This window comes from Rhopalosiphum maidis, chromosome 1 (assembly GCF_003676215.2).
Source record: "Rhopalosiphum maidis isolate BTI-1 chromosome 1, ASM367621v3, whole genome shotgun sequence".
NCBI classification, from domain to species: Eukaryota; Metazoa; Arthropoda; class Insecta; order Hemiptera; family Aphididae; genus Rhopalosiphum; species Rhopalosiphum maidis.
In genome coordinates, this window is record NC_040877.1 from 22,097,471 (window position 1) to 22,114,960 (window position 17,490).

Sequence of the window (17,490 nt, forward strand, 5' to 3'; positions counted from 1 at the left end):
AATATATTTAAATTGTTTAAGTAGATTATTCTTTAACACACAATAATAATACGGGTTACAATTATATGGATAAGTATATAGAAATACTTTTTTTTTAATTAATTTTCTTAATTAATCGAATAACAAAATTATACTTGGGCTTTTAATAAAATATCTAATAGATATTTGACATCAGTAACTAGACCAAATGATAGGCGAGTTATTAGTACAAAGACGATACAAATTAAATCCTATTTATATATAATATTATAATGATAGATTTTGCTTCCTTATCACAGAGGAGCAAATATGTTTTAATAGAACTCTCTTTTTCTACAATACGTATATTAAGTATCTGAAGACTGCAATAATAAAATAAAATATTTATAAAATAGTATTCAACCAACATTGTATTGGTTTTAGGAAGAATAAATTTGTTTGATTCTAACAATTGTTATTTGTATATTATTTTTTTAATTGATATCAAACGTAATAATATAATTGAATAGTTATTTAAATTACAATATATATAATAATAATATATATATTTATGATGATATTATATTATATTATTATCTAGTAAATGATCGAATGGGAATACGATTGAAATGTTTATAATGTGTATAATATTATATCACAGGAAAAAATAGAACAGTCAATAGAAAAGAGAGGGGGATTAATCCCCCCGACCTTTATAGGATAACAAGGCCCCGGAAGCGTTTTAGAAACATTCGCGTTTTTGTTTCAGTAAGATCACGAAAATACAAAAATACGTATATTATATAGGAACGAAGAAAAGTGATAAATGTTTTTACAGCAACAGTCCTTTTGCCAGTCCCTTAAAAATAGACCGACGCCCTGTATAAAGTCGGCTTAAATCATCAATCGATAGGTATCTTTTACAAATATCACATGGTTACTAAACCGTGTAGTGTCTCACCCACTCCGTCCCTGTAAAGAAGTAAGTACAAAGTAAGTATCAAGGATTGTTTCAGGCGCGTTTATACACAATTAGTTTCATATATATAGTATACGAGCATTTGTAAATTAAAAATAGGAGTACAGAAAATGTTGAGTTATCAATATGATATAGTTATTATTCGACTTAGAGTACGTGGAGGTTTCCGCAAGACTTCGACTTGGAATCGAGTAAACACATTTTTTGCAATATTTCTTTAGCGATATGTAATGATAGTGAAGTTTTCGATCCGTGTATAGCCGTTTTCCGTTGATTCTGTTTCTTTTTGTCTCTGGTCTCGCGAAGACGGATTTGTTTCAATACACCGACCAACAGCTCGTCTACATTATGTTGAATACCACTAGAAGTTTCAATAAATTTACATTCCCGTGAACACGCTAATTGTTTTCCGTCTGAAACGAAAATATTCATTTATAATTATTTTTGAATTTATTTCGATTTAAATGACCAAGAAAATATAAGACGAGGAATTTAATCAAGAAAATAGAATAAGTCTATCGTTTAGAGCACGATGTCTATGTCCATAATCGTTAATATGCAACAATAAATGCATATTTTAATTATAATATGCATAAATTATTATAATAACACTCAGCTCAGTAAGTTATAAATTATTCACAAGAATAAAACAATTATTTTTTTTTTTATTTATATATTATATATAATTTTAATAGGGACAAAAACGATTAATAGAATTCCTATAAGTATTGATTTTGAAAGATATCATGAATTTATTTAGAACAGGTATAATGCCATTCGTAACCGTAACCTAACCATCGAGTGTTAAATAAATTATTTGTTTAGTTAATATTTAAGCCGATAAGTAAATACTAAATAGGTTGGGCTTCCAACATTATTATTTAATGTAGGCTGCAATTTAAAAATAGAAAATATAATTTTTTTTTCTCTTATCATTTAAATTAAATTTTAATATTTATTTGTAGTTTATTTATTTATTGAGTATTTCTCATTCTCAATACTTTAAAATATAATTTGAACCGGTCATACCACGAACCCTTATTAATTCTCAACCTTGTGAATAATATGGAAAATGATACTTGTAAACCATCAAAATAGGGTATGAATTATTATGAAATAGAAAACCATTTCATCTGCACGCGTCAATACATCATCAGATTTTAAACTATTTAAATATTGTTTACCTTCGGTAGTAATACATCTTGCTCTCATTAGGTCCGCCTTATTGCCGACCACGATGACCGTCTTTTCGCGAGTGTAATTCTCTTGCCACAAATAGTTTAATATTTCTTCGGCTACTTTTAATGACCCTTTTGATACTACTGAGTATACTACAATACAAGCATGTGGTTCGTATGTAGCAATTGAATTTTCTACCTGAAATAAACAATACCATATTTATATTATTATTAATGTGTTTCGTTATGATATAATAATAATAATAATAATAGTTTACACAATCGAGGTTAATATTAAAGTTTATAATGAATGTTTTAGGTATAAATCATATTATTCGACGTTCAAATTATTTATGGAAATTGGAAAGCATATACATTGTTATAGTTTCTAGTATTTCATGTTTTGTGTTTTTAAATTTTAAATATTTACACAATTACAAACAATTCACGTCTCGAAACAATGCAAAATGTATTTAGAATGACGAAGAAATCGAGTAAGGAATACAAATAATACTTTTATACAATAATTACAAACAAATAAATATTTTAAGAATCAGTTTTTGAAAAATAATTTTTTCTATAAATTCAATATTTATGTAAACTAAAATTAAAATTAAAAGTAGTATTAATCATCGTTTATAATATTATTATATATTTCTCTTGTAAATTATCAAAATCTATTCCTATAAATCTTAAACATTTAAGGAAAATGTTTTATTAAAAAGTATTTATTAAGTTAATAAATATATTAAAGAGAATAAGTGTGATAAGCTGCTGATAAAAATGTATACATCTTATTTTCAAATTATTATTTTAGAATGGAAAATTATTATTACATCGTAAAATATATTTATATTAAAATTATAGTTTAAAGTGAAAAATGGCCTTTGTCTACATTCAAAAGGTATTTAAAAATCTCTCTAAATAAAACAAAATTCCATACTATATTAAACTCATCTGTTTTAAAATTAATTTTGTTCTAATATTATTTCATTATTGTTACTGAATTGATATAGAAGTATTGAAACATTGAATTATTTTTAATCATACTTGTTGGAATTATTTCTATTATCATTTACATCATATTTGAAAAAATTTAAATCGTTTTATACTACTTTAAAAATTTTAAATTTTATAAATAATGAGATAGAATAATCTTAAAAAATTCTACATTGAATCCATTTATAAAATTACAAGACTATATTTAATGAATTTAAATATTTCATTATCATTTTATTATTTTACAATAGGTATGTAACATAAATAATGGCAAACATACTGCTTGGTTCGGAAACTACGACAAAATATTTTTTTTTTAATAACACATACATAGTTCACGTATACAATTACATATTTAAATTTTAAATACAAGTGAAAATAGAGACAACAAAATGTTGTTTAGTCAATAAATCTATATTATTATTTAAAACCTTTGTATAAATAAATAATATTTTAATTTGTTTACTAAATAATGGATTCTGTGAATGCAAAATTAAATGAAAATAGGTATTATATATAGGTTAGACACCTATCCTAAATAGTTGCGCTAGACTACATGGTAGTATATGATGAACATCATTTAGATAAACGTATAGAACTCTTCATAATATACTTGTATAAGAAGTAATTAATGAACTATATAATAACAGTATAAATATAACTATAACACGTAAAAACTGTAGACATTTGTTAGAAAATTTATTTAATTTATTTATCGTTCTATTTGGATAATAGTAATTTATTAATGAACTAAAAATGTTAATGAATTTGATTTAAAACATTTTTCTTTTGTGCATGGTTAATTTGTTACTATTAATAAGTTACTAAGAACCTGACTTACCTACTACAAAAAACAATGAACTCGTAAATATATTATATATTGTTGTAGTCAGCCGTAAGCACTTAATTAATAAATTGGATATATCGGCTAAATAAATTGAAATGTGATGATACCAATATAAAAACAATACATTTATATAGTTTTGATCGATGTGAATCACACAAGTACTCATTAATAAAAAGTTGATTCTAAACTAATACAAGTTGATGTTAGATTCTCTACGACTATTCAAGCATTAACCGTGTGCTTCAGAGAGTAACTCTGCTTAAAAGCTATTTTAAAAATAATTAAGTATTCGGATTATCGACGTATAATGTATAATATGTACATGGTACGTAACGTTTTTGTACATATCTTACCAAGTAATAGAATGAAATAATGTAACTGACTATTTACTAAACATTAACGATTCACTTGTCTATAAATACTGATAAATATAAATCATTATCGTAAACGGTATTTAAAAATTTATTAGCATGACCTAACTACTACCTAAATATAATATTAAATTTCATTATATATTATTACAATTTACAAGTATTCAAGTATTTGTTTTATTCTAATAAAATAGGTTTTAGCTATGATAAATATATAAGTTTGTTTTATTAATTAAATTTGATACAATGATATATTTTGACATTGCGTAAGTAAATAATAAATTAACAATAAATACGGTAAGAATTATTTTGATTTTAATATATACTAATCTATAGATAACTTTTAGTTATCTTGTATTTAAAATTTAAATATATTAATATATTGTTTATAAATAATAATTTTTTGATTTTAGAGTTAAAATGTTAGTTAAACGGTTACTACCAAGGTTTAATTTATAGTCAGTTTAATACTTATCACGATAATCATTAGAGAGAGTTTTGATAAGGCAAAACACTGGTTCGATGTTATTACGACCTGTTTGAATACATTATATTTTGGTGATCGTTACAATACGTACGTATAATACATTGGGTTTTATTTCCTTGGGTTTCAAAGTATATATTTATCGTCGATTTTGACAAGCAACGGATAAAATAATAGCAAAAAAAAAGATAGCTACCGCCGACCATCAAATAAATTTAAAGTATTATACAATTTATAACTATTAATAATGATAATAACTATTATTATAGGGTTATTCATTAAGAACGCAGTTTTAATTTTTTTTCTTATGTGATCAGCTTTGCAATATATTAATTTTGGTATTATGTAGTTCCAGCAGAATGATATCACTTGTTGTGCTTGTGTAACAATCGTGTTATTTAGCTTAAGTTTTCCAATAAATATATAATGAAATTAAATGCTGCATTCTTAAAGAAACACTACAACATTTAAATTCTAAATGTGTATATTGTACAATGTTTATATGATTCCAATTATTAGAAACTGTTGTTCACGAAATAAAATAAATAATTTATATTTTTTTTTCGGTAAATTTGGTATAGAACCAGTAGTCTTGACAATTACAAAATACATAATATATAAACGAAAGCGTATTTAATAGATGATTACAAAGAATGATAATCCTCTCATGAATTTATTTTTAAAATAATTGTATGCAATGCAAGAAAATTTGTATCATGTGGAAATAAATAAGTGTATTATAATTAGTGATATTTGGTAAATTAACGTCAAGTAACGTTAATTCTAAGAATATTAATTCTCAAATGTCCAATGTTGGTTCTGAGAAAATTAATTTTAATATGGGAGAAAAAGGTCGTTTCAGTGCATATGTGAAAAAAAAAAAAAGTTGTTAACTTAATTACACAAATAATGATTAGTTTAGAATAGTCCTGAACCATAATGAAAGTGAAAATAAGCGTTAGTAGATAGTTCCTAGTATATTTTTTAAATATTAATCCTAATGGATAATAAGTTTTATAAGAAATTTCCAAATAAGATAAAATTGATTCGAATAAAACAAGAGTTAATATTTTTCAATTCTTTCACTTTATCTTCTAATTAAATCATTAATCTACTAAAACTTCTTCACTAATCTCTTTGGGATAACTAGAATTCTAGATGTAGTATAATATAGTGTTTCTAGATAATAAAGAATAAAATAACCTTAGTTAAAAATACAAGCTCAGCAATACGGGAAAAGAAAATTAACCTTTTTCCGAACTTTACGTCATAACGGTTTATTTCATCGGATAACTAGTTTCATATATACTATGAATTGCCATGATCAAGGTTACTATACGTAGAGTAGACATCCATATATGATTGCGGAATATTGTGGGGTTATTCAAATAATCAGATTATTGGATATTATAAAAAAAAAAAAATTAAATTTCAATCATAGGTACATAATATCATTATAATATACAAAAAGAACCAAAGAAGTTGTTTTGGTATATAGTATAATCTAGGAAAATTCGCTGTGCCTGTTTTTCCATGGCATTAAATATTTTCTAATAATATAATAATAAAGGTTAAAAAATAATAATATATTAATTAATATATTTCGTCATATTCATAATTTTCAAATAATATGATGGATAAAGGTAATCAATAATCACGGCAGTGAGATATTATATGCTTTGCCTTTTAAATGTAGTTTCTACTGTCATATTGTTGTACTATTTTTAAAATACAGCAACGCCAAAACCGCATTGTATTATTAAAATTAAAATATTCATAATAAACATACATAAACTAATACACACGAATGTTTCACGAGCCAACATTACTTGAGGTTCTATTATGTTACATACTGACATAGTATTGCAATATTACTAAAAATAAAAACTAAATTGTAAAATAAAAAGAACTGATGTAAAAGAAATAACTTTAACTGTTTTATTAAATATTTTAAATTATATAGGTAAAAAAAAATTACTGTTATTATGCCCTTTAAGTAGTATATTTATGAATAATGATACAAAACTGTAAGTACATAACTAGGGTATACATTTGAGAAGGCTAATCGGAAACTTGAGGACCCTAGCCCCCAAAGTCCTACCTCAGCTCCGTCTATGTACTGATTTACTAATAATTTGTGGTGTTGTGCCACGAAAAAAAGAATTGAACAATACGTTATTACTACAGTTGTAAACGTTGTGAACGTCGTCGATGAGCCATAGGCGATGACTATAGGTTTTAATATAAAATTATATAAAACCCAATAATATCAATAATAATATAACATAACATTATACAGAGTGAATTTCAAGTTATTTGAGTGTATAAAAATTTCAACTACAACAAAATGTATTCCTACAGCGAAATAGCTCACGGCAAATTATTGTCCTACCGGCGAAATTGGCACAATGAAATGGCCAAAATTATTTATCCCATTTCGTTACAGTAGTTATAATTTTTCATTGAATAAATTACTGTAATAATAATTTATCAATTTTGAATTATATATATTATATATTTTTATATTTTAATAACTGCAAAATCAACTTCTTATATTCACTTTGCAATCATTGCTAATGATTCGTTAGCTATACAAATTAAAAATGTTTTAAGTTATAATTTATTACTATTAATAATAGTAGATAATTTATTAATAATTAAAATGATTTGCATATTTTCGTAATTTATAATTTTATCAAAATTTTGAATCCAAATGCATTGCGTCATACTATCATAAATATATGTAATATTATGAAAGACATTTTTTTTTATTTAGTATTTTATTACATATTTCTTTTAATTTATTTTTAATTATCTATTTTTTTTTCAATAATTTTTTTAACTTTTATTTGATGATAAAAAATAAATACAACTTCTAAACAAATTAGATGTGTTACAATTGTATTTAAATTTTAAATCAATATTTATTTTAAACTAATATTTTTTTTTATTTATAACCATTTACAGTTCAATATGAGTACTTTATGAAATAAGTGTACCAGCACAATTAAACCAGTTTTCACACTTAATAATTAAATTTTAAAATTGTAAATACATAAAAATAAAACAAAAATTGGTTAAATATCCAATATGAATTAAACTATACATCAATATATTTAATTTAATAATATTTTATGCTTTGGAATATTAAATTAAAAATATGAATTGTCATTTAACTAAAAATGTAAGATTTGATAAATTGAAGCTAAAACAGGGAAAGTAGGTAACCGGTGTGCTGTACAGCAGGTGTCGAGTGTACCTCGTTACTGAATAAGTCGCTGTAGTAGTGTAATGTCTATGTTAAATTTGAATTGAACGATAAATCATTGCATGCGAAAAACGATTCTGAGCAAAGGCGGTCTAATTTATATTACTATTCGTTATATTGTAAGTTGAATCAATTTTTTCCAAAAATATTGCATCAAATATATTATTAATATTTAATCATTTTATTATTATAATAATATATACCTACATGATTATATATGATTTTAATTTAATAATTAGGAAAACCATGACATTGTAGAACGGTGTGAGTTATTATAAATAAACAATGCCACAATAGCTTGAAGTTGATCTAAGTGTTTTTAAAACTCCATAGTATGTATAAAATATAATTTTATACGTAAGTTTTAAGCCTCTGCAAATAATATTTTTGAATTAGGACGAAGTAAGAAAAAAACATTATTCTTCGTTTAAATAATATACTAAATATTATACCTACTAAATCTAATTTGCTATCTGAAACCGCCCTCATAGTTGAACATTAAAGCATTTTTTTTACTATAAAATGTGGGTAAATAGACAAAAAAAACTCACACATCACTGTAAAATCAATACATTTACTTTCCACTCATAAGTTAAAATAACTAAAAAATAAATTTTTTTCAAAAATGTAATTTATCCTTTAGCTACGGAAATAGCCAAATTAGTCAAATTTACAAATATATAAAGAATATTTTTGAAAACTAAAAAATAATAATATATTAAAAAATAACGAATCACATTGTAAACATAAACTTAACTAGTAAGTTAGTAAATATATTACGATATTAGTGGGTATTACCTAATATATTAAAATTTTTACGTGTAAGCATAAATATTAATAATACTACTATCTAATATCAAAATATTATAAATATATAAAATATAGAGTCGTCAATCAATAAATAATACTTTTAACTTTTAAGTATAATTGAATGAAATAAATCAATCAATACTCGATTTAAAAATGTACATATAAATCTAATACATATAGATTTACCTAATACTATTAATAATTAATAAATATATTAATTATTTTCTTTTAAAAATATTTTGATTGTTGATGTGTAGAATTAGTATTTGTTATTTTCATTTCAAAAAATGTTATGCTGTAGTAACTTCGCAAAAACGAACGCAAGTTGTTAACGGATAATCTCAGAAAATACATGACCGATTTCAATAAAAGTTATATAAATAGATTCATCAATACTCAAGTCGTTTTTAACTTTTTTTTGCAACTTCTATATGCTGCTAAAAGATTCTCATCCATGAATTTCGTTTTAACTCACGAAAATCGGATACTTTTTTTTTATAATAAAATATTTTTGTTATTGGTTATAGATTGTATAATTATTAGAATTATTAGAATTACGGCATATATTTCAATTTACTATTTATATAATAGAAACTATTATTCATATAATCCGTCTCGCATTAAGATGTTTACACATAAAGAAAATTAACCTTGAGTACCGAATGGCTAACAGATTTTACAAATGTTACCGTTAATGGCATTCATAACATTTTCACTTTGGGATTCGAGTATTTAGTAGTTCGTTATACCATACTATACGGTTACTATAATTATATATTTTAAAATCCCTCCCCCGCTATGACATTAATTTGTTTAATTGTGTATAAATGATTTTACTTATTTGAGTAAAAAATGTTATATGCAAAGTATAAAATTACAAGCGAAGTAAAACATATCCTTAGTTTTACTAATTGTGAGTTTATACTATAACCTATTATTTACGCACGTGTGTGCTTCAGAAAATTAATTTTTATTATAAACCAGCATAAAATCTTTCATTTTGATATAATTCATAGGTAACTTATTACATTGTGTTATTATACTAAACATTTAATATTTACCAATACATGTAATAATATTTTAAATTTTTTTTAAGCTCCCACTGCTTAAAAATAATAAATTCTAGTTTTTATCTATTAATGTATTGTTAATTTTATTTTATGGTCACCGATAAGTTTGGGTTACATTATTTTTTTAAACGTATGAATGAGGTTAAATTGTTCAGACTATTTAATGAACAATTCAAGCTGATATAAAATAAATATTTAATAACTCGAATTCGTCACTAGGGATTAAATAAATAATTATATTACTACCGTATTTAATGAATATTGAAAGTTGTTAATCGATTTTTAAACTACGCATGTTGCAAGTTAATAAACTAAAAAGACCATTCATCAATGAAGAAGTTATTGTTTTATTAAAATAGTTTTCGGAAGTATTAAATTTACGTACTAAATTTAAATCTAATTATACACACATCTGCGTAAGACGTAGGTATCGTATTATCGTAAGAATATAGAATATTTCCCATTTGAAATTTTTCAAGCACAAAAAAAGCAAAGTTATCTAATTTATGAGTTTTAAATTAAGTAGTGCAAACTCTTGTAAAAATGTATGAATTTTTAAAATTGCTGCACATAAATATAAAAATCAAAGTTTTGACTGTTATTACTTTATTTTCATAATTTAATAATTAGACTAATGGTATTTTATCTAATGAATATTTAAATTCATTCAGCTTAATATAATAAATTAATAAATCATACACGTTAAAATATTCTATTGAAACTCATAATTATCATAAGATAATTACACACTAACTTTAGCAGGAAGTAATTGATCAACTAGATATGGTTGGTAAAAAATGTGTAAATAAATAAGTAAATATTTTAAAAATTTAATCTAAATGAAATTATATAATATACTTAAAAACTATACAAATAATGAAATAACTATTAGAATTTGTAATCAAAGTTAATAAATTTAATCAGGTATAAAATATATATATATAATACATATTATTCTGTTCGTTATAACTTATAATATACGTTACCGATACGTACATGTATTAGATATAATTTTAATTATTAACCATTACTAATATTATTATATTGATTAAAGTTTAATAATATAATCCGATTAAAAAAAAAAAAGTATGTACCTATGCGTTAAAATTAATTTATTTCTCATTAAATTACATAATAAGCTGTTAACGAAGTTTCTTTTAAATTATTTTTTAGTCAACGGACTTGGTTAAAATTTCTTTCAGATTACCTATCCAAGAACCCACTTTGACAACAACGCAAGTAATAATTAATTTACAGAATGCACTCCCTAGAGTAATAAGTGATTACATTTTCATGAATACCGATTATAGTTTACCTATGAGAATAACGTGTATTTAACTTTAAATACAAATTATGACCTACTCAATGGGATTAATTGTCTTATATATTTTAGTATTTGTCCTATATATTAAATAAAACTATATCTAATTATAATACCTATTTTATTATCTTTAACCGATGAAAATTCTTTACAAACAAACAAATATTCGTTTTTCGCGAGCCAACAAATAAATACGTAGAGCTGTTCTATCACTTTGATGCAGTGAATCAAAATCTTCGATAATATTTTCCGAATTAATTCTGAATATTGGTGTTTACTTTTAAAATTTAAAATTTAGCTGTTTATGAGTTAGGGGCAAAATAAGAATGGGTGGGTCAACTTTTTGTAGCCCACCCGTGTTACTCTAAAATTTCAAAATATATACAAAAATATGTGTCTGAAAGACAATTTCAAAATTAGTGAGTCCATCCATTACCCACAGATTTATTTTTCTACAGTGAAGTTGTCTCACCCATGTCATGTTAAAATTGAAATTTATATGAAGGGTTTTATTTGCGGGTCATTTGATCCGTCAACAAACTTACACATTGGTGATGTGAAGCTCACTTAGATGTTTCATGACATACTTTTTTTTACCTCTCTATACAACTATTACATCAATGGTTCCCATTTAGTATGATGCCACGAACACCTACCAAAAACTTAAATTAGTCCGGGAACCCCTTATTTGTAAATATTTTAAGTTCTTATTTTAAAATTTTGTATAATTATGAAAATTTTATACATTTTTAATAAATTTATTGTCGACTTTTTTCGTGATAATCGAGTTTCAATAGAGATGGTTCAAAACTTTTCAAAATACCTGGAATTTCAAACCACTACGAATTTATAAATTCTACTAAAATAATATAAAAATATAATTTCAGTACTACATGATGTACCTTTAATCGTGACACTACACAACCATGGACCCCTAACATCAACACACGAACCACCAATTGGGAACCGCTGTATTACACTAATTTAGTTCAAACTCAAAGAAAGACGTTATTATTAAATTATTATTTTTTTTTTTAAATATCAACTTAAAAAGTATTACGTATTTTAAATATTACTAAAAGAAAAATTATAAATCAAAGTTTTAATTCTTATTATTTTTTTTATAATAATTATAGGTAATAATATATGAGTATAGAATAGTTACTACTTAAAAACAAATTATTTAAATTCAAATTTAAGGTTTCGCGTTTGCCGTGTAATTTTGTATATGATTGACCATGAGTTTTTTCATTTAAGTTAAACAATATGATATTTAATAGTATCTACTACTTATCAATATTACTCAAATAGTATAATATCTTTCAATATGAGATTAAAAGAAAAGATTTTAAGTTTAATTAAAATATCAAGTAAGTTTAAATGTTGGAATATTAATTATTCATTAAAATAAGTATTTTTACACCTACATTTGTTTTTAGTGTTTTTACACAGATAATTTATCTATATACTTGTATAAATAATTTTAAACATAATACTATTTTTTTTATATTAAGAAATAAACATAAAATATGTTATTTTTATTGAAAGAATGACATGTACTTAAACAAGAGAATTATTCCAGAGCACTGAGGAATATTTTATACTTTAATACATTTTATTATTTTACTTATTTCTCTATAATATTGCAAAAAAAACAATAACACTTTTTTATGTTTCAAAAATATATCGTATTATAATGAACAATATAAAAATTATACGATGTAAAATATATAAAAAAGATATTGTCTCCAATATTGAATTTCTTAAATTCTTATCGTGTTTGTATTATTATTTTTTTTTCGATAGTCGTATAAATTACATAGTATAATGTAAACTGTATAGTAAATTATACGTTATAACAAAAGAAATGTTATTTGAAAAAAGTAATGTTATTATACCTAGTATATTTAAATCTCTAATCGTTTACTTTCCAAAAAAATAATAAAATATTTTTAGGTGCCCGACAGAAAATATAAATTGTTTTTTTTTAAATTAACTGTTGTTAAAGAATTGTCCCTGAAAACCTCATAATTCACATTCTATGTTCACCTTTAATGTATTATTTTATATGTATGTTTGTTTAAAATTATATATACCTCATACAAATATATAATAAATTAATAACAATTAATTGATAAGTTTTATATTGTATTAAATTATACTTCAAAACTTTTATTATTTAATAGATATTAAATTTACTACAACATTTTGAAATTTATTTTAAGGACAGGTCATTATTTCAATGTTATATAATTTTGTCAAAATCATTAAAAAATATTATATTATTGAAAAATATAGCCAAAAATGTACATTATTCACTGGAAATATCTATATACATTTCAGTTATAAAATATCATGAAGTTGAGATATACTACATATTATGTATATTTATGTATAATAAAATTAACAAAAATTAAGTATAAATATTTCAAAATTACATAAGTATAAATTAATAACTTTAGATTTTATTTGTTATTCGCTTGTAATTTATTTAAACACAAAACTTTAATTTAAAAAAAGTTATGTACAGTAAAAAGTAGTGTCTTCTACAATAGTTTTGTAAAAACAATATTTTCAGAAAAGTTAACATTTTTCGAAATAATGATTGTATCTGCGTCTGTTAAATCTTAAGTATATTATCTTGCATAATATACATGATGGCTTTAGCTTTTTATTTAAAGCCATGATAAAATCTTACATATTTTATTTTTAAAAGGTGTCTTTAAAATTGTCGTCGCTATTTAACGGGCTTTATTTAATTCATTTATTATACAATCTTATAATATACACAATATACATACATAAAATGTATTATGTATATAGTATTCAACCTTTTATACACTTATTACTGTCATTTTATTTCACTATAAATGTATATACCTAAGTACTATTTAATTTCATTATATTATGTATGTTATATATTTTTGCATAAATCAAAATAGTACAATGTTGGCGTACAGATAATAGAACACGCGCAGTTAATAAACTTACCACCAATAAATAAGCTCATAAATAAATTTACGATAGCTAAAAATAAATTCCTATTGTATAATTTCTTTTTAAACGTTATTTTATCGTCTCAGATATTATTATTAATATGTAATATTATTTTTGCATTTCACCGTCGTAACGATCGAATTAGACTGATATCAGACTTATATTAGACGTCCCACACAACAGCTCAGTGGGCGCGCCATATATCAGCGGACGTGGAATATTCGCTATAATTTCCGAAGCGTGTGCATTATACGCGTATAATATTATTGTATAATCGCGACTGCAGCGTAGCCATGTAAACACAACAGAATACAGCTCGATCACAGCGTTAATAATAGGACGGGATATGTGAACACGCGATAACATCAATAATAACAGTGGTGGAAAATTTCGCGTGCAGCAGAAAACTAGCTTTTTCGAGATAACGAAAACCATCGCTTCTGCGGTCAACGGGAATAAGTACACGCGGTATACTTTTATTTTAATGTGTGATACGAAGCGTGTAAGTGTATATAAATTATTAATATTATATTTATATACCTAGAAACCTACCTATCTGTGAAAAACACTAGTCGTTTTTTTTATTTTCATTTAGGAGGAGGCTACCGAGTGGTGTGTGACAATTACAATAGTGCCCCATATTATAATCGAACATCACGGCATGACATCATATCATGATGACTATATAACACGAATACTCGATTGAAGTTTTTCCATTTTAAATATTGAAAATGTTTTCATAATGATTGAATTAATTTTTTTTGTCTAGCTAATATTATGTAACTCACAAATAGACTCAAAATTGTGAAAAACATACAAGTTTGTCATCCGTTGAACTTTGAATTACGTTCAATCGTTACAATTTACACCTTCTTTATAAACATAGCACGTAGGTACTATATAATATAGTTCGTTATTTATTCGTTGTCATTAAATGAACCGTAAAAATAATCGTATGTTAGAATTTAGAAGCCACAATCGACAACTGTAGTCAGTGACCGTTGGGTCGTCATCATTATCATTATTACTCTAAATGATACTATGAAAATAAATTGTTTCCTGACCTGACACCGCCAACGCACATTGGACACCAGTCTATAAGAATATTATGGCAACACGCGTAAATATTTTAAGAACTTAATAATAGTCAATAATAATTGTCTATAATGTACTTTTAATAATGTAAATTTATAGTATACTACTATAAATAGTATTGTTGACATACTATAAACAATAATTTTGTTTTACCGATGAAAATAGTTGCCAAGTTGAATAAATATTAACTTATTGGACGATTGGAGATAAGAGCATTTATTGAAAAACAGCAAAAACAATATTTACATAATAATTTACATTAACGAGTAAAAAAAATTTAACCCTTATTTATCTAACATGTATTTAATTTATATTATTTTAGTGTGTACAAAATGTTGAGTTTAAATTTAAAAAATAATAAATTGAAATCATATACACACCCACATCTGTTAGGTTCGGTTATCCTAGATTAACGTGACCTATTGTACTCCGTTGTAAACATAGTGGTTATAATTGATTCTTCGACACACCTTTCATTAACAGTCACCACTATAAGGCTACAAAGGGAGCTATAATGGTCTAAATACTGCTACAATACTGTATAAATAAATGCACAAGGAAACCGCTATCTTCAATCAAAATGAACAAAAAATGATTTTAACCTGTAGTGAAAACATAAAGTTTATGGGGGATACCGAACTGCAGAATTGGAAGTCCTACTATAAGCTCCTCAAAACATCAAATACCAATTAGTTTTTTTTATGTATATTTGACAATTCAAACATAATAATTTACTGGACTCGACAATAATTACTCTGTACAAAATATACTGTAAAAATCATAAACATAATGATTCATTGAGCATTCTCATCACCATTTTTTCTGTAGTAATAAATGTGTTCAAATTGTTATTTGTTAAGTTTTTAAATATACTAAAATAAAATATTTTTAAATCATTGAGACTGTTTGTATTATACTTAAGACGTATCATGTAGTGATATAAACTTCTGTTTTTTCAAATGAGTACTCCCTTTTTTTACTGTAAATAAATAATTTACAGTAAAAAAGTATAAAAAACAGTATAAAAATTTATTAATTTAATTTTAAATTTTTATCTAATCAATTCAAAAGTTGAATGTGTAGATTTTCAGCTATTAAAATGTTTATACTAATGATAATACTATAATAGTTCTTAAAATGATTGAAAAAAAATATAAAATCGATGTAAAATTTGATTTAATATTATATATTTAGACCATTTTTTAAAATTATAAATGTCGATAAATTAATATGAATTATTAAAATCCCTTAAATTACCATAGCCTCCAAATTTTCCTAGTCCACTATTATTGATCTATTATTCTTAGTGCACAAAGTTAAATAACTAAAAAACCAGGCTCTCGTTCGAATTTTGATTTCAATACATAAAAATTTTCAGAAAAATTATATTACATATAATATTGAACTTCCTTAGTGAACCACCCTGTAGAATACGATAAATAATATTGTATAATACGCGCTGTATAAATATGTGTAAATAGTAAATACTATAGTCTCCGATTCGGGCACGCGCGTTCGCCGCGGCGGTATACGTACAAGAAGTAACAGCCATAGAAGAAAAGAATGTAATAACGACTTTTAACGTTCGTTTTTTGTTTTGTGGACGATAATACGATGTCTATCGCCACTCCCTCCATTAAACCACCGGTTGCAGGAGCGGCAGAAGTGGCATCGCTAACGGCCAGATAAAATAGTATAATATTAATATTATTATATATTATGTGGTAGGTACCTATATGTTCACGGTCTCCCCTGCGCGCATGCATCGACTAGCGTTTCCTTCCGACACTCATTACCCCTCCGGATACCTCCCCGCGACTACGACAAGCCTCGGTCGGGGGTCGCCGGAGCGTAACAAAAGGAGCGCGGCAGCTGCCGATGCGCGTATATTTTGTAACGACGTTATGTGTGTTGCCCGTTGGCCGATTGCTTTTTGCCGTTCTAATATATATAGGCAACTGCGGCGGAGGGGACGATATAATATTGCGTATACTCGCGCGCGCCACGAGTCTAACGGTCGGCGGAAAACGTACCCACTCCCTTGTCGCCATCACTAACACCGGACCGAAATCCATATACATATATAATATAATATTATGGTATGTTGTATATT

At 24.8% G+C, this 17,490-nt stretch overlaps 1 protein-coding gene across 1 annotated transcript in view; it reads right to left on the reverse strand.

Moving 5' to 3' along the window:
* Nucleotides 1-570: 570 nt before the first annotated feature.
* Nucleotides 571-17,490, reverse strand: part of LOC113547886 (myosin-G heavy chain) — a 79,162-nt gene continuing 62,242 nt past the window's right edge. The window contains exons 6-7 of the mRNA XM_026948455.1: nt 2,122-2,314; nt 571-1,350 (exon numbers count right to left, since the gene is read on the reverse strand). Coding sequence (XP_026804256.1) covers nt 1,085-1,350; nt 2,122-2,314 — 459 coding nt within the window. The 3' untranslated portion in view covers nt 571-1,084. The remainder of the gene's footprint in view (nt 1,351-2,121; nt 2,315-17,490) is intronic.